This window comes from Marmota flaviventris, chromosome 9 (genome assembly GCF_047511675.1).
Source record: "Marmota flaviventris isolate mMarFla1 chromosome 9, mMarFla1.hap1, whole genome shotgun sequence".
Taxonomy (NCBI): Eukaryota; Metazoa; Chordata; class Mammalia; order Rodentia; family Sciuridae; genus Marmota; species Marmota flaviventris.
In genome coordinates this window covers 101,981,376-102,004,960 of record NC_092506.1, presented here as the reverse complement: position 1 = coordinate 102,004,960, position 23,585 = coordinate 101,981,376, and the positions used below count along the sequence as shown (strand labels likewise).

Below are 23,585 nucleotides of genomic sequence, written 5' to 3'. Positions count from 1 at the left end.
ACCTTTTTCTTTCTTTCTTTTTTTTTTGTGTGTGTGTGTTGTGTGTGTGGTACTGGAGATTGAACCCAAGGCGCTCTACCACTGAGCTACCTCCCCAGCTCTTCTTATCTTTTATCTTGAGACAGGGTCTTGTTAAGTTGCCCAGCCTGACCTGAAATCCTTGAAATCCTCCCAAATACCTGGCATTACAGGTATGTACCACCATATCTGGCCCTTAAGTAATTTTCAATTTCACAATTATAAATAAAGCTGTGATTATAATGAGCATTTAGGCATGTGCCATTAACATAGGCTAATGATAAAAGTGACATTTAAATTTGAGAGATGCTGGGGCTGGGGTTGTGGCTCAGCGGCAGAGTGCTCACCTAGCATGTGCGAGACCCTGGGTTCGATCCTCAGCACCACATAAAAATAAATAAACAAAATAAAGGTATTGTCTCCAACTACAACTAAAAAATAAATATTTAAAATAAATAAATAAATAAATAAATTTGAGAGATGCTAAGCTAGGTAAAGAGCACAGCCTCTGGAACCAAACAAATCCTTGCCCTATTACTCTGTGCAACCTTTACTGAGTAAGGCTTTCTATACCTCATTTTCCTGAAATATAAAATGAGAGAGAATAAAACAGTCTACAACTTACTGAACTGTGACGCAGATTAAATGAGTTAATATAACATCTATCTTCAGCCAGGCATGGTGTCATGTACCTGTAATCCCAGTGGTTTGGGAGGCTGAGGCAGGAGAATAGCAAATAAGAGACCAGTCTCAGCAATTTAGCAAGGCCCTAAGCCACTCAGTGAGATCCTGTCTCAAAAAATAAAGGGACTAGGGATGTGGCTCAGTGGTAAAGAACCCCTGGGTTCAATCTCCAGTATCAAAAATAAAATAAAATAACATCTGTCTTTAGAGAAATTAAAATATATGAATACATTTTTTCCAGCAAATGATGGAAAAATCAGCTTGCCATTAACTGAGAGAAGCAGATACTCAGTGTCCTATGAAATGCTTTCAAAACTAAGAGACAGAGCTAAGAATTAAGATCTGTTGAGTCCTCAGCCCAAAGGCCTTCCTTTCAGAATAAATCACACTGAAGGCAAGGCAAAAGGAAAAAAAGCAAAACAAAACTGTTGGAGGAATTAATTATACATGGGTTGGCTGCATATATATCCAAAGGGTATATTCCCTGAATTTGTAGAAGGTGATTATGAATTCTTCTTTGTTTTGACTTAATTCAACATCTACTAAGCAGCGTTAAGTATAAAAATCTAAAACCTGGGTATATAAATAAGTCTAATTCCTGCCCCCAAGAAGCTCACATTTTTGTTTGTTTCTGGTACTGGGAATTAAACTTAGGGGTTTAATTCACCACTAGCTACATCCTTAGCCATTTTTAAATTTTGAAACAAGGTATCACTAAGGCTGGCCTCAAATCTGCAATCCTCCAGCCTCAGCTTCCTGAAGAGCTGGGATTATGTGCCAGCGTACCTGGCTTCCCAAGGTCTTAATCTAGTAGTGTGCCAGGTGAACAAAGGGAACAAGGAAAATCTGGACAAAACAAAAAGCATGTGCATAGGCCAATGAGCAAGAAAGCACTCCAGGTCATTCAGCAGGCAGCAGATATATAAATCTAAAGTTCAGTAGTATAGTCTGAGAGAGATGAGAGTCTCTAGCATACAGACAGTAGCTACAGCCATAGGTATAGAACAGCAGTTTCCAAAATGTAGTCCATGGTTCCCAAAACACTTTGAGGGGTATGGTCCACGAAGCTAAAACTTGTTTCATACAACTGCTAAAAGTTGTATGCCTTTTTCATTTTCATTCTTTCATGGGTGAACAACCAAGTTTTCTTGAGGCTATATGACATGTGATTGTATCATCACTAATGACTAACAGAATATATATGCTTTTGTATTCTTGTATTTCCTACAGTAAGTTTAGAGTATAATTTGGCCTCACAATTTTTTCTTTCTCAGTTCTTCTATTGTGCTATGACTAGCTATCTTTAGCTCTGTTTGCAATAATCTACATAATCCCATTAATAGCTAATAAACCATTGCTATAAAATTTCAAAGTTCTCTACAAAGCCAGGTAAAAACAATTATACTCTTATTTTATTTGGCAATAATATATTTTTTAAATGTATTTATTCATAGTAGTGGGGATTGAACCCAGGGACCCTCTACCACCAAGCTATATCCCCAGGTATGCCCGCCTCAGGCTTTTTTCCCCCGTTTTGTTTAGTACTGGGGACAAACCCAGGGGCACTTTACCACTGAGTTACCTCCCCAGTCCTTTTTAAATTTTATTTTATTTTGAGACAGGGGTTCAATAAGTTGCTGAAGTTTGCCTCAAATTGCAATCCTCCCACATAAGATTCCTGAATAATTGAAGATTACAGATGTGTGTCACTGTGCCCAGCGATATTTTATAAAATTTTTAAAAACTTTTTTCAATTTTCATTTAAAATGTATTACGTTAGAATTTAATAATATTTGTTAAAATGAAGAATTCATTTGTAATAACACTCTTTTATTTAAACATGAATCACTGACTCAGTCACTTGCCATTGTCTTTATTACTGCCAGATGCTTGCAAGCTGCAGGTAAATTCAGTTTTCTTTAAGGATATCCTTGATGAAGCCACATAAAAATACTAATTTTATTAAATTTCCAACACTTAAAAACACATCTTTTTATATTTTATGTGATAAATGCTACATGCCAAAGCACAATGGCTATCCCAAGAAAAAGCACTTTGGGTACTGAGTTAGGAACTGAATTAGCCTCCTTTTTCATGAAACGTAATTTTTATTTAAGAAAACGACTAAAAGATATACTAAAGTTATTGGAACTTGAGTATATGACAGATGTGTTCTTGAAAATGAATGAAGTAATCCTGTTATTTCAAAGAAAACAACCATTTATTGCCAACAATAAAATCTGGAGCTAGCAAGCAAAAGTTAGAATTTTAGAAAGTCTGTACCTGCCACTGTGAGCTTAGATGCTTCCCACTACTAAAAGACTATTCTAATGAAATTGACAGTGACAGAATATGGTTCTTTAAATATTATATAATAAAAAATAACACTTGGAATATCTGTATACATCTGCATAAATGTTGAGCCAATACTTTATTATAAATTACGCACTGTGTTATCAAATCAACTATGGAACCCACTCAGAACTACAGAGTTGGTATAAAGATTATTTTCCAGTGAAGACATGAGATTCAACAGCCACAGAAAAAAGCATTCGGAAAGATTCCCTCATTCCAATTGAAAGCAGCAACTTCCAGGAAACAAGGCCGTCATAAATTCGTTATAAGGTAGATCTACTCCTAGAAAGGGAATGCAAATAATCTGCCCCTTCTTTGGGGCTCTAAAGAAGATGAAAAAAAAAAAAACTAGATAAACATGTTATAAATGTTCTTATCTCCTGAAAACACATTTATCTTTCCAAAAAGTTCCATTAGTTTCTCACCCCCTTCTAAGAAGACAATGGTTTTCTCATAAGTGCTTTTCTCCCTTTTCCCCTTCACCTGGTAAAATGGAACCACTCCTTTGAGTTATTGGTCACTGAACTGTCCCATGTGTATGCACACTACATACATAAACTGTTTTTTCTTCTTGTTAATCTGTCTTTTTTAGAAATATTTATTTATTTTTTAGGTGTAGATGGACACAACACAATGCCTTTTTTTATGTGGTGCTGATGATCGAACCTGGGTTCTGCCCATGCGAGGCGAGCGCTGTACCACTGTGCTACAATCCTAGCCCTAATCAGTCTTTTTAATTTGCAGGCTCCAACTGCTAATTCTGAGAGAGTAGAGGAAAAGTTTTTGCACCTTTTCATAACACAGGTAAATGATCCATTCAAGTTCAAGGTAAACCAATGGATTTTGCCATAGCAGTACAAAAAGAATCTCTATGGATGTGGTTTCAGATTGTACTAAGCAAATAACCTTTAAGAAACTATGGCTTGGGGCTGGAGTTGTAGCTCAGTGGTAGAGCACTCACCTAGTATGTGTGAGGACTGGGTTCAATCCATACCACCACATAAAAATAAATAAATAAAATAAAGGTATTGTGACCATCTACAACTAAAAAGAAAAAGAAAAATGGCTTGACAAGTTTTAGAGTAGTATCAAAATACATTATTTTTAAAAACTATTAAATATCCCCTGCTTTTCCAACTACTTAATCATGTATTGTGATTTTTGTTAATATATTTCAACCAAAACAACATTTTACAATCAATCAATGCAAAAACAGCCAGAAAAATTCATCTTCCTCCATTACAGAGATTTATAAAAACCGAAACGATGTTAATCTTCTAACTGAATTGATTTTTTAAATTTGGAAAATAATTATTTTTCATGAAAAATATGCTATTTATGTTAATACATAGTTTTGTGATTATTGTTGTTATTTGCAGAACTGGAGACTGAACTCATATGTACTCTACCACGGAGCCTTTTATTTATTTATTCTTAATTTTGAGAGAGGGTCTCACTAAATTGCCCAGACTGGCCTCAAACTACTAGGATTAAGAGATACTCCTGCCTCAGCCTCCCACGTAGCTGAAACTACAGGCCACCATGCCTAGCTCACAACACCTTTTGTGACTTCAATATTCAATTTCATGATCAATATGACACTAGGAACTTAGAGCTCTTCCTTTTCCTAAACTTTATTCCTTGCCAATCATCTACCAGCAGAGCCATATCTTGAGCCTCATTAACACATATGGTCCATTTTCTAAATCCCAAACCTGGTTTTGACTTTCTCTGACCACAATTTCCTTTCAAAACACCATTCCAGTTCTTCACAAGGAATGAATCAACACTGATCACCTCCTATGTCACCTAGTTCATTAGCTTCATTTCTAGCTCCTTTTTTCCTAATATTTACTACACATACTGGCATGTATATCCTGCAAATATTGTTTTTTGAGTTTAATCTGTTTATGATAGGATTTAGAATTCCACTTCCATCCAGATTCATTCTCTGGCTATAAACAACTGAAAAACTGGGAAAAAAATGTGAAACAGTGTCTACAAACGCTGGACAATAGGAAGCATAGAACAGACCACTGAGAAAAAGAACACAAATGAAGACAGACCTATAATGCCCTAGCTAACTGCCTAGTGGGAGTTGCCAGACTGTAGCATCTGAAGGGTGAATACAGAGCTGGCACTGTTGCTGAATTAAGGAGACAAAAGGCAGGGGTCAAGAGAATCCAAAATGACTACAATTTTGAGGGAACAGTACAGAGAGTAAGGACTATCTTTTTGATTCTCAAATCTACAAAACATTGCCATGAGAAACTAAAGAAGGAAAAAAAAAAGTAATCTTCTACATGACTAAATAGAAGACTCAATATTATTGTACATCAGTTTCCCAAAATGATCTGAAGATTCAATACAAATCCAAACAAATATCAAGCACACTGTTTTTTATAGAAATTGATAATATGATTTTTTTTAAAGAGAGAGAGAGAGAATTTTTTTTAATATTTGTTTTTTAGTTTTTGGCGCACACAACATCTTTGTTTGTATGTGGTGCTGAGGATCAAACCCGGACTGCATGCATGCCAGGTGAGCGCGCTACCACTTGAGCCACATCCCCAGCCCTGATAATATGATTTTAAATTAATAAAAAGTATCTTGAATATTCAAAACAATTCTGAAAAAAAAAAAAAGTCAGGCATTCATAATACATACTTGTAATCCCAGCTACTTGGAGACCGAGACAGAAGAATCTCAAGTTCAAGGCCAGCCTCAGCAATTTAGTAAGACTCTGTCTCAAAATAAAAATTTTTTAAAAGGGTGGGAATATAGCTCAGTGGTAAAGTAACCCTGGGTTCAATCCCCAGTACCAAAAAAAAAAAGAAAGAAAGGAACAGAGTTGGAGGATGCATTTGATTTGATTTTAAGATGTAAAAAGTCACAAGGCAAAGAAGGAAAGAAATATACCAACATAACAGAATAAAGTACAGAAATAGAGCCACATTTGTATGTGTAAGGGCAAATATAAAAGAAAAATAAGGGCTTTAATTCTCCCTTTTGAAAATTATGGAAGAAATTCTCCCCTAACTAATCTCCCCCACTGGACCCTGCAACCTTTTCTTTCAAATTTTCTGCCTGTTGTATGTATATTATAAACTCTAAAAATAGTCACACAAATCAGGAATGTTTCAAGTACCTAGAAGCCATCCCTTTAAACTGCACACATCCAAGGAAACAGCGTCCTTGTCTCCCAGATCCCAAGGGAAAGCAGGAGGGCACCTTACTCCAATTTACAAAATTATCTCCTATGATAAAGCAATCTGTTTCTCCAAGTAAAACTACACAAGGGATCTCCCCAATTACCATAAATTGGGTGAAGCATTCTTAACAAAAAGTGCTGTCAAGTCCTCTTACTTAAGGACTACTGTTTGTTTATTTATTTATTTACTTATTTATTATTTTGGTTCTGGGGATTGAACTCAGGGGCACTGACCACTGAGCCACATACCCAGCCCTATTTTGTATTTTATTTAGAGATACTAAATATCACTGAGTTGCTTAGCGGCTCGATTTTGCTGTGGCTGGCTTTGAACTGGTGATCCTCCTGTCTAAGTGTCCCAGCCTCCAGAGCTGCTGGGATTACAGGCGTGAGCCACTGTGCCCAGCCTTACTTCTTATCTTGAAAGCATCGTAATAGGTTGTTTCTCTTTGTTATATAAGGGGGTAAGATCTTGGTCTTTGCCATCTGTCAGAGGTTTACCTGTGATGTATATCACATTCAGATTTTTCTTTTCTTCTTCTTCTTCTTCTTTTTTTTTTTTTTTTTGGTGTGGTACTGGGGATTGAATCCAGCACCTTGTGCATGCAAGGCAAACACTCTACTGAGCTATATCCCCAGCCCCACATTCAGATTTAACAGCTATTCAATTATAACTGTTTTCTTTCTCTATCACCTTTTCAAAGTGGTTTTCTGGTTTGGGGGAAGATTTTCTTTTTTCTTCTTCTTCTTGTGTTTGTGCGTGCATGTGTGTGTGTGTGTGTGTGTGTGTGTGTGTGTGTTACTGGGAAATGAACTCACATATGCTAGTCAAGTGTTCTACCACTGAGCTATATTCCCAGCTTTTTATTCTTTTTTTGTTTGAGACGCGGTCTTGATAGTTGCCCAGGCTGGCCTCAAACTTGTAACCCTCCTGTCTCATCTCCTGAGCAGCTAACGCTAAACTGTATTTACAACTGGGCACAGTGGTGCATGCCTGTAATCCCAGCAGCTCGGGAGGCTGAGACAGGAGGAATTTAAGTTCAAAGCCAGCCTCAGCAAAAGCAAGGCACTAAGTAACTCAGTGAGACCCTGTCTCTAAATAAAATACAAAATAAGGCCGGGGATGTAGCTCAGTGGTCGAGTGCCCTTGAGTTCACTCACCGGTACCCACCCCCCCCCAAAAAAAAATTACTCTATTTCCTCAACAGTGGTCAATTTATTTTCCACAAAAGTGTCAAGATAATTCAATGGGGAAAGCATAGTCTTTTGAACATAGGGTGTTGGAACAAACATACATCCATATGATACTCCAGCCTTAGGTGTACCATACTAAAAAATAAACTCAACGGATTGTAGACCTAAATGTAAAGGTTAAAACTATAAACTTTCTCAAAGAAGGTGACTTTGGGTTAAGAGGATGCAAAATGCATGAACCACAAAAGAAAAAATGCAGTACACTGGACTTCATCAAAATTGTATCTTTTGTTCTTCAAGAGACACTATTACAAAATGCAAAAGCAAGCTACAAACTAGTAGAAAATATTTATAAAACACACACCTGATAAAAGAATTCATACAGAAAATATATAAAGATCTCTCATAACTCGATCAGAAGACAAAGGATTTTGTTGCTGTTGTTGTTTAATGGGCAAAGACTGATCTGAAAAGCCTAAAATATTTACTAGAAAGCAGTCAATTCCTTCCCTTCACCCTAAACTGCTGACACCCAGTGAAATACATTTCCTTACTATAATTATATCTTCTCTAGAATTCTGTGTGAATAAAAATCATATATATTCTGTGTCTGTTTTCTTAGGATGACATTTCTCTCTCTCTCTCTTTCTCTCTCTTTTTTTTTTTTAATGGAGATAGAGTAGTCTTGCTATGTTGCCCAGGCTGTTCTCCCAGGCTCAAGTGATCCTCCAGCTTCAGCCTTCTGGGTGCTGGGACTATAGGTGTGTGTACCATACCTGGCCAGAAAAAATGGGGTTTTTTATGTTTTGCTTTTGCTGGGGATGAAACCCAGGACCTTGCGCATACTAGGCAAGTACTTCACCTCTGAGCTACATTCCCAGCCTTCAGATAATACTTTTGATTGCTGACTCCAGATTAAGAAAAAAGGCAATCAATGGATAGGAGCTTCAAGATGACCAAGATGCTGGAATTAGCAGAAAAATATTCTAAAGCCTCCATTTTTAACTATATGAAGGGACACAAGGAAAATATGCTCACAAGGGTATAAACAAATAATAATTTTTGGCAGAGAAATTACAAAAAAAAAAATAGAGTTAGGGTTGTGGCTCTGTAGTAGAGCAGTTGCTTGGCACATGTGAGGCACTGGGTTCGATGCGATCCTCAGAATCACATAAAATTAAACAAATAAACACATTTAAAAAAAGAACTAAACTGAAATGACAGAACTGAGAAATAACAACACTGGAAATATGAAATTCAAATTCATTGCATGGGCTTAATTACAAGAATGAAAATGATATAAGGAAAAGTAAGTAAATTAAAGATACAATAGAAATTATACAATATAAGAAAGAAAATTAAAAAGATTGGAAAGAGCTGGGCATGGTGGCACATGCCTATAATCCCAGCAACTTGGGAGGCTGAGGCAGGAGGACCACAGGTTCGAAGCCAGCCTCAGCAACTTAGCAAGATCCTGTCTTAAAATAAAAAATAAAAAAGGAGTGGGGATGTGGCTTAGTGGCTAACTGCCCTTGGGTTCAATCCCGGGTACTAAAAGACTGGAAAGAAACAGCAAGAAGAGACTTGTTGAGCTATAGGACAATATCAAAGTCTTACACATGTGGACATGGAGTCCAGGAGGAAAAGACGAAATGGGGCAGAGAAAATAATTGAAAATTATGCTACAAAAATTTAACAATTTTGGTAAGAGACACAACTTTATAGATTAAGAAACTCAGAAAATTCTCAACAGAAAAAATATGAAGAGAACCACACCCGAAAGCCAAATAGCTAAAAACTAAAGAAAATGAGAAAATCTTGGGGAGTAAATAGTGACATAATACAGAAAAAACAACATCAATTGTCACTTACTTCTCATCAAAAATAATAAGAACCAATTTAGTTTATAACACCTTTAACTGGGTCTTGCTAGGTTGCCTAAGCCTATGGGAGGCCATCCTCGCACGTGATTTCAGTTACCTCCCTGGCTGGGCGAGAGGCGCTTAGTCACATCTTTGTGTCCAGAGCTTTCCCCACCCTTCTCAGGTCCAAGGGCTTGTCTGTGTGGAGGCGTGTCTGGCCACTACCCTGAAGACCCAATCATCGCATCTGACCTTGGGACACTGACCCCCTTAATCTTCATTGGATGGGATTTTCCCCAGAATTTTTTGTTCCCCAATAAAAGTCCATTCCCTGGCATGTTCTCTCTTGCTCACTAGCCTCTTCAGTAAACCTCGCTACCATAATAGGCAGCTTGAGGCTGGAGCTAGGAGAAGCCACCCTGGAGCTGGTTTAAAGGTAATTAGAACCTGTCTCTTTAATTCAAAACTCCCTTGAATTTCTCACGCAGCTGAACCTTCATTTATGAAGCCTGTGTTGGCCACGGGCTAAATAAGCCAGTCCCAAACTTGTGATTCTCCTGCCTCAGCCTCCCAAGTAGCTGGTATTACAGACCTACACCACTATGCCTGGCTCACACATCAAAATTTTGATCATATACAGAACTCAATAATTAACTGCTATAATTTCTTTCTTCTTTTTTCTTTCTGGTGCTAGAGATTTAACCAAGGGCTCTGTATATAGGTGCTCTACCACTAGGCTATACCCCAGTCCCCTAACTTTATAAATTTTTAAAGTTATTAAAAAATACTGGTACCTCTTTTCTATTAAGTCTAACAGAATACTGAGAATGCTAAATCATTAGAGAATTTTATTTGTGTGCTTGTTTTTCAAATAAAAACCAGACTGAAAGAAACTACAACACAAATGAAAGTGGCCCCATATGCACACATGTACACATACGCACATTAATTACCTTCTGCCCTTCTCACACAGCTTCTCAATTTCAGCTTTCAGATCCTGCTCCTTCTGCAAAAACTCCTTCTTTTCTTTCTCTATCTTCTTTTTTGTTTCTTCTCGCTTTATTGTCACATCCTGTATAGCCTTTAATATCTCCTAAATCCCACAAAATCACAGTCACACACAAATAAAGAAGGAAATAAATTAGTTCTTTTGATCTGAAGGTTGTGTTCAACAATCACATATACATATTGATTTTAGTGGATTCAAACTGAATTGAAAGAATCTGGCTGTTGAGCAACTCCAAAAGTCAGAATTCAGACTGCAGGGAGAAAGTTACAGGAACACAGACTTCAACTCAACAGGAAAAAACCGTATAATAATCACACCGTTCAAAAACGAAACACACTGCCTTGTGAAGCAATAAGTTGTCCATTTTTGGTGCTCAAATGTCAAATGAACACCCCTCAAGACTGCTGGGAAAGGCATTCTTGCTGTAGGAGGGAGTTTGTTGCATCCAACAAATTGGTCTTGTCTTGTTTTGTTATTCTACTCATGTTCTATTTGTTATATGTATGGGTCTTCTGTTTATTTGACTTTTTTATTATTTAACAGCAGCAAATAAGAAATCAAACAATACAAAAGTATTGAAGTTAAATTACCCCCAAGTTCATACCACTTCCACCCATAAGGGCAATCAATGTGTTAACTGTTCTTATTATGACTGCACATTTTCTCAATTCTCAAAGAAATACACATGTACTTATATATCTATTTCTTTGGCTTTTTTTTTAAGCATTCCTGGGGATCAAACCTAGAGTCTTGATCATGCAAAGCACACAATCTACCACTGAATTATATCCTCCATCCCGTTTTTCTTTTTTTATGAAGTTATTTTATATTCATTATTTTACATTGTGCTTTTTTCCACTTGGACAACATACATCAATAACTACAGATATAACTCAAAAATACCTAGCTGCATAATAGGACATCACATAGACATATCCAATTTATCCTGATGAACTGTTAAAAGACCTTTGGGTTTATTCCAACTTTTTTTGTAATTTTACTTCTTATCACACAAAAAAATCTTTCCTGATTTTTCTCTAGATTTTTTTTTTTTTTTTTTACTTTTACCATGAATTTGTAGAAATCTTCAGAATGTCATAAACGTTAAATTTTTTTATGAGGGGCTGGGGTTGTGGCTCAGTGGTAAAGTACTCACCTAGTATGCGTGAGACACTGGGTTCAATCCTTAGTACCACATAAAAATAAAATAAAGGTATAAAAAAAGGTGTTTTAAAAATTTTTTTTTTTTTATATGTGCTAAAAATATTTTCTCTCTCTCAGCAGGTTTTTATATTGTTTTGTACTGGGGATTGAACTCAAGGGCACTCAACCACTAATCCACTTCCCCAGCCTTATTTTGCATTTTTATTTAGAGACAGGGACTCACTGTTGTTGAGGCTGGCTTTGAACTCATGATCCTCTAGTCTTAGCCTCATAGGCTGCTGGGATTACAGGCACGCGCCACTGCACCCAGCTGGTATTTTTAATTATAGATAATTAAATTCTGGGTTTTGTGCCTTGCTTAAACTGCAATAAACATTCTATATGTCTATACTTTCATACATAAATTTGTGCCTGTAGAATGGACTCCCAATAATGAGACTGGTCAAAGTAGAAGCATATTTTAAATTTTAACTGACAATTCCTAATAACTAATGAGGTCATCATAATTCACACTCTTACTAATCATGTCTACAAGAGTTCACTTTACCTCATGCTTGACAACTTATTTCATTTTGGCTCATCACTTGGGGGAGTAAAGAATAGTATCCAATAATATTAATGTGTACTTCCCTAACTTTCATTCTTTGTTTTATACCAGGGATTGAACTCAGGAGCACCTGGCCATTGAGCCACATCCCCAGCCCTATTCTGTATTTTATTTAGAGAGAGGGTCTCACTGAGTTGCTCAGCGCCTCACTTTTTTGTGGCTTTGAACTCACAATCCTCCTGCCTCAGCCTCCTGAGCCACTGGGATTACAGGCATGTGCTTCGTGCCTGGCATTCTTTATTGTTTAATGCTTATTTGAATAATGTTTTGTTCATTACTAAATGTCCAAAACTTACATCAAACACTCTAAAAATATTTTCTGAATGAATGAGTACCTGTGAGTCTGAGCTTCTTTCCAATTATTTACAATCATTTTGCTTTTCCTCTTCTATGAATTACTATTTATAACTATAGTAGGCAAAATAATACCCTCCCCCAAGATATCCATATTCTAATCCCTAGAACCTATTTATTATGTTACCTTCCATAGCAAAAGAGACTTTGAAAATGTAACTATGGTAAGGACCTTAAGATAGGGAGATTAATGAACTATCTGGGTGGGCCTAATATAATCACCTAAATCCTTAAAAGTGGAGAACAATTACCAGTTGTGATCAGAGCAAAATTTGTCTAGGGAATAAAGATCAAAGAGACACTGTTGTTGCTTTCAAGATGAAGGGGCCCTTAAGTCAAATAATGAAGGCAGGCTTTACAAGCCACAGACAAAAAAGAGTTGGCCCTAGAACTCTCAGAAAGGAACACAGTCCTACTAGTACTTTGACTTTAGCCCAGTGACACTCTATGTAGACTTTTTTTTTCCCTTTGGGTACCAAAGAGTGAACTCAGGGGCACTCAACCACTGAGCCACATCCCCAGCTATGTTTTGTACTTTAGAGACAGATTCTCACTGAGTTGCTTAGTGCCTCACTTTTGCTGAGGATGGCTTTGAACTCGAGATTCTCCTGCCTCATCCTTCAGAGCCACTGGGATTACAGGTGTAAGCCACCATACCCAGCTTAATGTAGACTTTAAGCTGCTAAACCCATAGTGATTTGTTACATGAGCAATAGGAAAATAGCATAATAACCTTTCCTGATTTTTTCTCTAGATTGACTTTTACCATGAATGTGAGCTATCTTCAGAATGTCAGACATTATATCTGGTCAGATGTGCTAAATACACACACACATACATATATATATATACACACACATATATACACATACATACATGTGTGTATATACATATGTATATATATATATGTATGTGTGTATATATATATGTATATATATACATACACACATATGTACATATATATGTATACATACACATATATGTGTGTATATATACATTTTTTTTTGCTAAAAATATTTCCACTCAGTTTAACAATCTTTCAACTAATTTTTACATCACTTGGTATTTTTAATTATATGTAATTAAATTAATTAATTAATTTTTTATGGCTTCTGGGTTTTCTGCCTTGCTTAAAGTGACCTCTTATAATTTGAGGTTTTATAAATACTCCCCAAAATTTTCTTCTACGTTCAACTTTTTTCCAGTTTTTATATAGAGATTTTTAATCTACTTATGAATATATTTTTCCAAATAACATAAGATATCAACAAAATATATTAAATAAATAATCTTTTCCTCTCTGAACTAAAATCAGATTTATCCCCTGGACAACAGGATTGTTTTTATTCTTAAACTTCTATGACAACCATTAAAAAGTAAATATCGCTTTTCTTTTTCTACTAAGAAACAAACTTAAAAGTCTGATCGGGGGCTGAGGTTGTGGCTCAGTGATAAGAGTGCTCACCTAGCATGCATGAGGCATTGGGTTCAATCCTCAGCACCACATAAAAATAAAAATATTGTGCCCACCTAAAACTGAAAAATAAATATTAAAAAAAAAGTCTGATCAGAACTGTTGCTTTACTCTTTGATTTTTTTCTTTTTAATATTTATTTTTTAGTTGTAGTTGAACACAAAACCTTTATTTATTTATTTTTATGTGGTGCTGAGGATCGAACCCAGGACCTCGCACGTGCCACGCAAGCGCTCTACGACTAAGCCACAACCTCAGTTCTCTCTTTTGCAAATGCAAGGCAAATACTCTCCCACTGAGTTATATCTCCAGTTCAAAAATTTTAATAAGTAAACTACCTGGTGATTCTTCATTTCTTCTTCTCTCCTCTGCTGAAGTTGCTTTAATTGCACTTGGAGTTGATTCTCCACCTGCCTCTGCTTGTCCAGGACTTCCTGGTAACGTTCTTTCAATAGGGTTCTCTCTGTCATCATTTTGTCCTATTGGAAAAAACAAGTTTATTTTCCAATTTAAACGTAAGAAACTAAATGCCTAACCAAGACATTATACAGAGTTCTAAAGCTGTGATGTCCAATACAGTAGCTACTAGCCAGATGTGGATAGGTAAAATTAATCAAAATGATAAAATAGAAACAAACAGACCCTCAATTACCTAGGCACACCTCAAATACTCAAAAGCCAAATATGATTAGTGGCTACTGTACCAAACAACTAGGTTAACAGAACATTTCTACCACTACAGAAATTTCTGTTATACAATACTGCTATAAAGCAGGGGTTGGCAATCTACAGCATGTGTGACAAATCCAGCCATCGCATGTTTTATGTTTTTTTGTTTTTTGTGGTGCTGGGGATTGAACCCTGGTTCTTGTGCATACAAGGCAAGCAGTCTACCAACTGAGCTATATCCCCAGCCCCTCATCGCATGTTTTTATAAGTAAGTTTTATTAGAACAAAGCCATGCCCATTGGTTTAAAGATTGCTTTCAAACTATAACAGCAAAGTGGAAAGATTACAATAAATGCCACACAATCCACAGAACCTATCTGGTCCTTTAAAGAAAATGTTTGCCCACCACTGTTACTAGGGATAAGAGAAAGGAGATATTCTATCGTCCATTAGGAGAGAGAAAAAAGTAATACGCCAGAACAAAGAACAGATCACCTACTCAAAGAATAGGACGCCTTACCAATCATTAGCACTGACAACTGACATATCCACTAAAGAAGTCTGGGTAACCTCATATTCAGAATGAGCAACTCAGAAAGCTCACATAAATTAGGGATTAGAAGTGATGTTTGTGAGGACCACAATATGGCTCTGCCTCCCTCTCATCAGCAAATTAAGGAAAGCAATGGTCACCTCTCAAATGAACATAAAAACTTAAAAGAGTCAATTTAAAGCAAATTTGGTATAAGGTAGTTCTTGTAAAAATTAAACCAAGAGTATTAAGCTGAATTTGTTCTCTAAAGGATGATTATTTTTCAAGAAAATAAAGTTCCTGAAAGTGAATATTAGAAAACCTATATTGTATTATCATCATAAAAAACAGGCTCTCGGGCTGGGATTGTGGCTCAGCGGTACAGCACTCGCCTAGCACGAGCGGGACCCGGGTTCGATCCTCAGCACCACATAAAAATAAAGGCATTGTGTTGTGTCCATCTACACCTAAAAAATAAATATTAAAAAAAAAAAAAACAGGCTCTCAAGATGGTTTAACTTTGGGATAAACCAGTCCTCAGTCCATGTACCAAAATGTGACCACATCACTCCAAAGAACTGATTCCTCAACATCACATCTTTGCAGGGATTATGAATGTAGGGTCTGTGGATAACCCTGGGGGATCTTTGTACTCTCTGAAATTGGGGTGTGTGTGTGCATTTTACTTTGATGACAATTAAAAGTTTTCAAAAGATTCTAAAAGAGGACATAAACATTGTTAACTTTGTTAACAAAGTTTAAGAACCAGTAAGTGAACCAGAAGATTAAAGGATTCTTTTCTTTTTTAACCACAGCTCCTTTCCTTTACCTCCTTCATTCATAATACATCTTTTTATAATACATCTTTTTTTTTTCTTTTGGTACTGGGGATTGAACTCACGGGTGCTTTCCCACTGAGCTGCATCATCCGACATTTTTCTTTTTTTTCCCTAATATTTTTTTAATTGTCAATGGACTTTATATTTATTTATATACAGTGCTAAGAATCAAACCCAGTGCCTCACACATGCTAGGCAAGTGCTCTACCACTGAGCCATAATCCCGGCCCATCACCAGACATTTTGAGATAGGGTGTCACTAAGTTGCTTAGGCCCTCACTAAAGGCCGAGGTTGGCCTTGAACTTGTGATCCTCCTGCCTTAGTCTCCCAAGTCTCTTGAGATTACAGGCATATTCCACTGTTTCCAGTTCTCCATGATACATCTTTAGAATAACACAGGAAAAAAGCATTAGTTTGCACCAAACACTTTTCCTTTCTATATTGTTCTTTCAAGAAACACATCTTACCCTCAAGATCTCTTTTTCCTGATCCTAGAGTGTCTTTCCCAGATTGCTGGGAGATTGAGGCAGGAGGATCATTTGAGCCTGGGAGACCAGCCTGGCAAATATAGCAAGACCCCAGGGATTTGTAAAAGTAAAGTCCTCTAAGATTTAAAAACTAATTACCAAGGAATAAAATGGAAAAGATACATGTAAACAGTACATTAAAAAAAAAAAAAAAAAAACTTGACAGAGTTTGACTGGAAGCTCAATGATGTGACAAGATTACCAAAATTAGTCAATGTAAGCTTAAGAAATAGTGTTTAGAATAAGAGGCTGAGACTCATTCTACTGTGGACTAATTATGCTATAATCTGAACTATTTCATTTGATTCATTTTTTTACATAAAAATAAAGGTACTGTATTGTGTCCATCAGATTTTAAAAGAAAGACTGATAAAATGGAACATAGCTAAATGAAAGTAACCAGGATAAAAGGATTAAAAACTGGAAAAAATATCATAAAAAGAAAAATGCTAAAACAAACAAACAAACCAACCCAGCAACAACAAAACAAAACAAAGTAGGAACATTTCACCTGGAAAGATTTAGACTAAGCTGGGCATTACACCTGTGTAATCCCCAGCAACTAAGGAGGCTGAGGGGGAGGACCGCCGCAAGTTCAAAATCAGCCTCAGCAACTGAGTGAGGCCCTAAGCAACTCAGCAAGACCCTGTCTCAAAATTAAAAAAGCTGCTAGTGTGGCTTGGTGTAAAGCACACCTGGGTTAAATCCCTAGTACCAAGAAAGGAAAAAAAGAAAAAGAAAGAAAGAATTTGGATTTGAGGAGGAGGCACTGAAAAAAAACACACACACACACACACACACACTTTAAATATATGTAGAGCTATTACACTCTCTGGAGTGAACAAGGAGATTCCTGCACTTTTTTCAACTGAGATAAAACGTTTCTAGATTTTATACTTTAATGGTGTCATATAAAATGACACTTTTAATACTTACCAGATTCTTTTCAATATCTTGATCTGTGTTCACCTCTGAATCTGCTGTCTTAAAATCAGTCTAAAAAGAAAGAAATAATATATTCAGAATTTTTCAGAGTCTCTTTAAAAAAGGCAGAATTATTCCAGTACTTTCACTTAGAAATCTGCCACAAACAACTAAGAAGCAAACTTTCTGCTCTGTCCCCTTATCAGCTTCACAGTGAGAAGCAATGTAGTTCTAGCAAATGAACACCAACATCCACATTGCATCAATCATTTATCCCACAAAATAACCTGAATAAGACCCAAATTTGGACTGAGAAAGCCTCAAATCTGAGATAAGAATCTACTGTGCCCATATTTCCTCCTACAACAAAGCACACTAGTCACTATAAAGCAGGATACACTGTACTTCTTAAGATGTAGGTCAGAGAATTAACAAGGATTCCTCCCGTAAGGACAAAGATGGGAAATATGAATGCTAATGACCTATACTAATCAATCACTCAGTGATTGATTATATGTAGCTCATAAAGCTCCTATTTGCCATAAAATTAAACACTGGCTACTGGCTTTCTTATTTATGGAACAGCAGAATGAAGTCATTGCATGACATTGTATGAAAACAGTATGATGGGTGGTAGCAAAAACAAAAAATAAAAACAAAAAAATAAAAAACAAGACAGCATAGCTCTCCACCAAATATGAACTATCTCCTACCCTCAAAAAAAAAAACAAAAAAACCCCAAATTCCATTTTAGTAGTAGAAACTTGATACTTGACCTGTACAGCAATGTTCTGAGAAAGCTTCAGGGAAGAGCTATCCTGATCATCATCCTGATCCACTCTGACTCCTTCAACCCCATTTGCTGGAGGCACTACAGGTCGGAAATCCAAGCCTGTGTCCCTGCTACCTTCCTTTGGGATGGAGGCTTGTGGGGATTTCTCTTCAGAGCAATTCCCGGAGGCAAGCTGCTTTGTATGGCACCCTGCCTTAAGAGACCGAGTGACTGGATGGAGGCTCTCCTGGAGGCTTGTGTCCCCCTCCTCTCCTGCTGTGCTGGCCAAGTCCTTCAAATCAGACTGAGACCCACTGCCAGAAAGACACAGGGCTGTGGCTATCAAGTTTTCTCCTAAAACCTCCTGATGCGCTGCTGAAGTGTCACCCGCTGATGAACCAGGATTCTGCTCTGGGTGTTCCAAATGGACATTTCTGTTATTCTCCTTGGTTATCGTTTGGCTACTTACACTCGATGGAGGTGAGTTCTTCTGCTTCTGCGCTGGGTCTTTGGGGCTATGAAAAACACAAGGTAAAAAGTTTCTAAGTTCTGGGTGTTGCTCAGTGGTAAAGCACTTGCCTAGCAGACATGAGGCCCTGGGTTTGATCTCCAGCATTACCAAAACACAAAATAAACAAAAAAGATGGTTTTTTTCTCACCCAATCCAGTCTTAAAAAGGATTACATATCAGAATGACAAAGAATTTCATTTCTATCCAATAACTTGTATTCCATAAGCAGATAAGAACCTGGGTTCTGGAGATAGTCTACAGCCAATGTCTAAACATAAATGACCTTGAAGATCTAAAAAAGTGTTTTGAGGGCCCATATGAATAATTTTGGGGATATAGATAAAATAACCTAATGTTTATTGGAATATTTAGCTACTCATAACATTTTCATAAATAAAATATTAACTTATTTGTATCTCACTCTCATATTCCACAAAAAATAATTTCCCTTCAAATTCATTATAAATAACTTTGGCCAGAACTACTACTTAAATTCAATAGTTTTTCAAAGCATAGCATCACCTCAAGTTGTTTAAAGAACAATCCTTACACAACAATTGTTTAAGGATTCAATTTTGAATCCAAAATTGAAGTTGCTGATAGAAATCTTATCCTGAACCACAAGCATACATATATTTAATATTGGGATAATTATTTTGTCACTTATCACAGACACTTTTTGCCCCAGTGCTAGGGATAGAACCCAGAGCCTTGTATGTACTAAATACACATTCTCCACTGAGTTACATTCCCAGTCTATGTATTGCTTTTTTTTTTTTTTTTTTTTTTGGTACCAGGGATTGAACAACTGAGGGGCACTTGCCCACTGAGCTGCATCCCCAGCCCTATTTTGTACTTTATTTAGAGACAGGGTCTCACTGAGTTGCTCAATGACTTGTTTTTGCTGAGGCTGACTTTGAACTCGAGATTCTCTTGTCTCAGCCTCCCAGCAGCTAGAATTACAGGCATGCACCACCACACCTGGCTGTGTATTACTTTTTAAGGCGATCTTTAAAACATATTTACAATGACATCCAACATTCACAGCTATAAGTCTTTCACACATAGATATAATTCTATGTTAAAATTTTTCCCTTCCCTTCACCCCTTTCTTAAATGGTTCTGTCAACTGATCCCTTAAGCATCCCAAACTAGCAATGATTGAGGCTTCAGGTCAATGTGTCTGCCTTTCCTCAATACCACTTGTCCAAAATAAAACAATTGAGAGAGTATCTGTGATATAAACATCTTTATCACACCTTAAGCGGATTCCTTCTTGCTGGCAGTTAACTGTGAGCTGAGAGAAAAGAACTTATTTTAAATCTGGTACATACAATGCCAGGTTTGAATCCTAACTCTTAACACTTACTAGCTGTTTGACTCTAGGCAAGTTATTTCATTTATAAAATAGAAATTATATAACCCACCTAATAGTATTATAAGAATTCCATGAGAATATATATATACACACACACACACACACACACATACACACATATTAATTACAGAGTGGCCAGCATATAGTAAACACTTAATAACCCTTAGCTGCTATTATTATTAATAGTAGTATGTGGTTGATTTTATTTATACAAAATGAATAAAGACTTAAAAGATCCAAGTTTATGATTAGGTTTATGTAACATTTCCTCATGACCCATTCACTAACAAGCATCTCCTCTTTTTTTTTTTTTTGGTACTGGGGATTGAACACATTTTACCACAAAGCTACATCTCCAGCCTTTTTTTTTTTTTGGTACTGGGGATTGAACTTAGACACTCTTGACCACTGAGCTACATCCCCAGTCCTATTTTGTATTTTATTTAGAGACAGTGGCTCAGTGAGTTGCTTAGTGCCTCACTTTTAACTTGAGATCTTCCTTCCTCAGTCTCCTGAGCCGCTGGGATTACAGGCATGTGCACCACTCCCGGCTTCCCAGCCTTTTTTTATTTTTTATTTTCATTATTTTGAGACAGGGTCTTGCTAAGTTGCTTAGGGCCTTACTAAATTGCTGAGGCTGGCGGTCAAACTTGAGATCCTCCTCCCTCAGCCTCCTGAGTCACTGAAATTATAAGCATGCATCACTATGCCTTGCTTATTTTTTATTTTGAGACAGAGTCTCATTAAGTTGCTGAAGCTGGCCTGGACCTTGCAATCCTCAGCATCTCATGTCACTGGGATTACAGATGTGTACCACTGCACCTAGCAACACATCTCTTCTTTGAAACAAATGTTTAAGTTATCTGGAGTCAGACAAACCTTGGTTTAAACCCTGACTCCAACATGGCTTGATAACCTTGGGCAAGTTACTAACCTCTCTGTGTCTCAGTTTCTTCAACTCTAAGTGGAAGCAATAATATTAGCACCTACCACCTAGGACTAATATGAAGATTAAATGTTTAATATGTATAAAGTTATTAGGGGCTGGGGATATAGCGCAGTTGGTAGAGTGCTTGCACCACATGAACAAGGCCCTGGCTTCAATCCCCAGCACCAAAAAAAAAAAGTTGATGGGATGATATTATCTATTATGTTAAGTCCCAGATACTTTAATCAACTTAATTCAACATGGCACATAACTAAGTATTAACCATTGTTGCAAGATTGGTAATTGCAATTCTTACCCTTGAGAGTATGGATGGGAGGCAAAATGTGCACATGAAGTACTAGGCAATATTAACCAAGATATCTAGATAGGCAGATACACAGACATATCTGCATTTGTATATGTATATATATGTGAATGTGTCTCTGTGTATATCTGTATCTATCTACATAACAAAGTATTTTATAAATGAGTATGGTATATAAACATAAGTTTAAATGAATACATACAATCTATATAGGACAGAGAAGGGAAATATTTACATTTTTTATGAATTGATGCATGTATTCTAACCTATTTATTCAACAAACATTTAGCATGCCTACTGAGTGTAAGACACTTTGTTGGATACCAAAAATACAGACAGACCAGGCAGTCCCTACCTTTAGAAAGTTTAATCTACTGCAGTGTCATTAGAGCTCAAGAAGAAAAGACCAGCTACAGAAGTCCATCTCAAAAGTCCTTTACCCAATTGAACCTTCCCTGTCAAGAATGCAGACATTACCTTAGACCATCTGGGAGACTTTCTTCTGATTTGGAAGCACATAAAATAGAAGAGGATTCCGGCGGATTGGAGGCATTGGCCACAACACCAGCCACCTCAGATGCTGCCATCGCGCTCTGCACATTCAGAAACAAATTACAGGCTACAAGTTTCAAAAGTTTAAGATGAATGTATCTTTCCCCCTCAGAATACCGACTCAACAGTTGCTCCAAGAAATACACACAAGGAAAATCTTGGGCTCCAGGAGAAAATATTTAACACTATTCTGCAGGAGGGTATTAAAAGAGTCACAGCATGCAATAGGTCCCAGTGGACATCAATCTTCAGGAGTCACTTTATTTACATAAATATCTAGGAGTTCATACAAAGCTTTTATTTATTTTTAAGAAGTGCAGTCATTTAAAATAGATCATAATTTGTGAGAATCTTACAAATGGTACAAAAGATGTTTTGGGCCTAGCATCAATAATATCTTATGTTTTTAAATCACTTTATGGCAGTTCCATCTAAAGCATTCTCCATTAACTTAAATAAAGTTTTTTTGGAGGTGATTGCAAGAAGCAGCAATCGATATTGGCAACTCCAATATTATTTTTTCACTCCCTCAATGCGTTCCGTCCACACAAATGGGAAAAGTCTGATACCCATGGCTGGAGCAAAGTACAGACTCTTAGGAGTTAGCACAGTGGAGCAAAAAAGAACTTGGTTAGCATGAAAATGAGAAGCAGAAAAACATAGTAACACTGGTAAGGAAACCCAGAAGATGCCTTTTTCCCCCCTCCACCAAAAGGTCATCCTTTTTGCTGCAAACTCATGACCTTCTATGGTAAGATGGAAAACAAAAACAAAAACAACGAACCAACCCTTGGGAGGTGAGGGGTGAACACAGCCTTGGTTTACATTCTTGTTTTTATTTTGACAGCACCCCAGTGATACCCCTGAACCCTGAAGAGTGCACAGAGCAGATAAGAAGACCAGGCTGTGTCAACACTTCAAGCACCGCCTGTGTCTCAGTTTCTCTCATTATATAAAGCTCCTGGGAAGAAGAGACCCCAAATCGCTATTACTCTTAAATGCAAATATTCTACCTCCAACAATGTCTAGCGTCGGGGTCATCGGTGCCGGGTAAACGGAACGACAGGGCAAGGGTCGTACATGCAGTTCCGTGGCCAGAGCCCAACCGGGGCGGGGGTGGGGAGGAACATTTGGCTGGAGGGCCGGGTGTGCCCAAGGGAATCCCGCAATCCCCCGGCGGCCACCAGCAAGGTGGCGACGCCTGGGGCGACGGGTCCTCAGAAGAGAACGGAAAGGGGACAATAGGGTAAAGCAGCGGCGGGGGTCCTAGCCACCCTCAACAGGGAACTGCTACTCTGGCCGCTTGCTTCGGCCAAAGCCACCTCCACACCTTCCCCTTACCTCCCCCCCCAACGCCGCTTCCAGCCCCGGTCCCGCTTCTAGGCCCGGATACCCGCCCCCGACCTCGCAGCACCCTCCACGCCCCCCACCACGACCCCCGCCCCCACCCCTCCGCCCCGCAGCGCCCCCCCCCCCCGGCGCACGCGCCCCGCACACACCTCCCGCGCCGCGCCCCCCGGGAGGAAGGGGGGGGAGGGACGGGACGCACCTGAGCGGGCGGAGCGGGGGGAGGGGGCGGCCAAGCCACGGGGGAGGGGTCGAGCGCCGGCCCGCGCGCGACACCTCCCACTTCCGGCGGCACGAGCGGAGGGGGCGAGGCTCGGGCAGCGAGAGGAAAGGCCGCGTCGGCTCCGC

The 23,585-nt window shown here is 37.9% G+C and overlaps 1 protein-coding gene across 4 annotated transcripts in view; it reads right to left on the bottom strand.

The window, feature by feature from the left end:
- Nucleotides 1-23,524, bottom strand: part of Rnf214 (ring finger protein 214) — a 32,263-nt gene extending 8,739 nt beyond the window's left edge. For 2 of the 4 annotated variants that reach the window (XR_011708605.1, XM_027930693.2), the window contains exons 1-6: nucleotides 23,440-23,524; nucleotides 21,816-21,931; nucleotides 18,201-18,711; nucleotides 17,437-17,496; nucleotides 14,271-14,411; nucleotides 10,278-10,417 (exon numbers count right to left, since the gene is read on the bottom strand). Coding sequence is in view for 3 of the 4 variants with exons in the window: in XM_027930693.2 (XP_027786494.1) it covers nucleotides 10,278-10,417; nucleotides 14,271-14,411; nucleotides 17,437-17,496; nucleotides 18,201-18,711; nucleotides 21,816-21,925 (962 nt within the window). In the remaining variant the exon portion in view is untranslated. Of the gene's footprint in view, nucleotides 1-10,277; nucleotides 10,418-14,270; nucleotides 14,412-17,436; nucleotides 17,497-18,200; nucleotides 18,712-21,815; nucleotides 21,932-22,678; nucleotides 22,857-23,439 lie in introns of those variants that run through there. The other 2 variants (XM_071616728.1, XM_027930694.2) reach the window with 2 other exon arrangements.
- Between the last annotated feature and the right edge of the window lie 61 nt (nucleotides 23,525-23,585).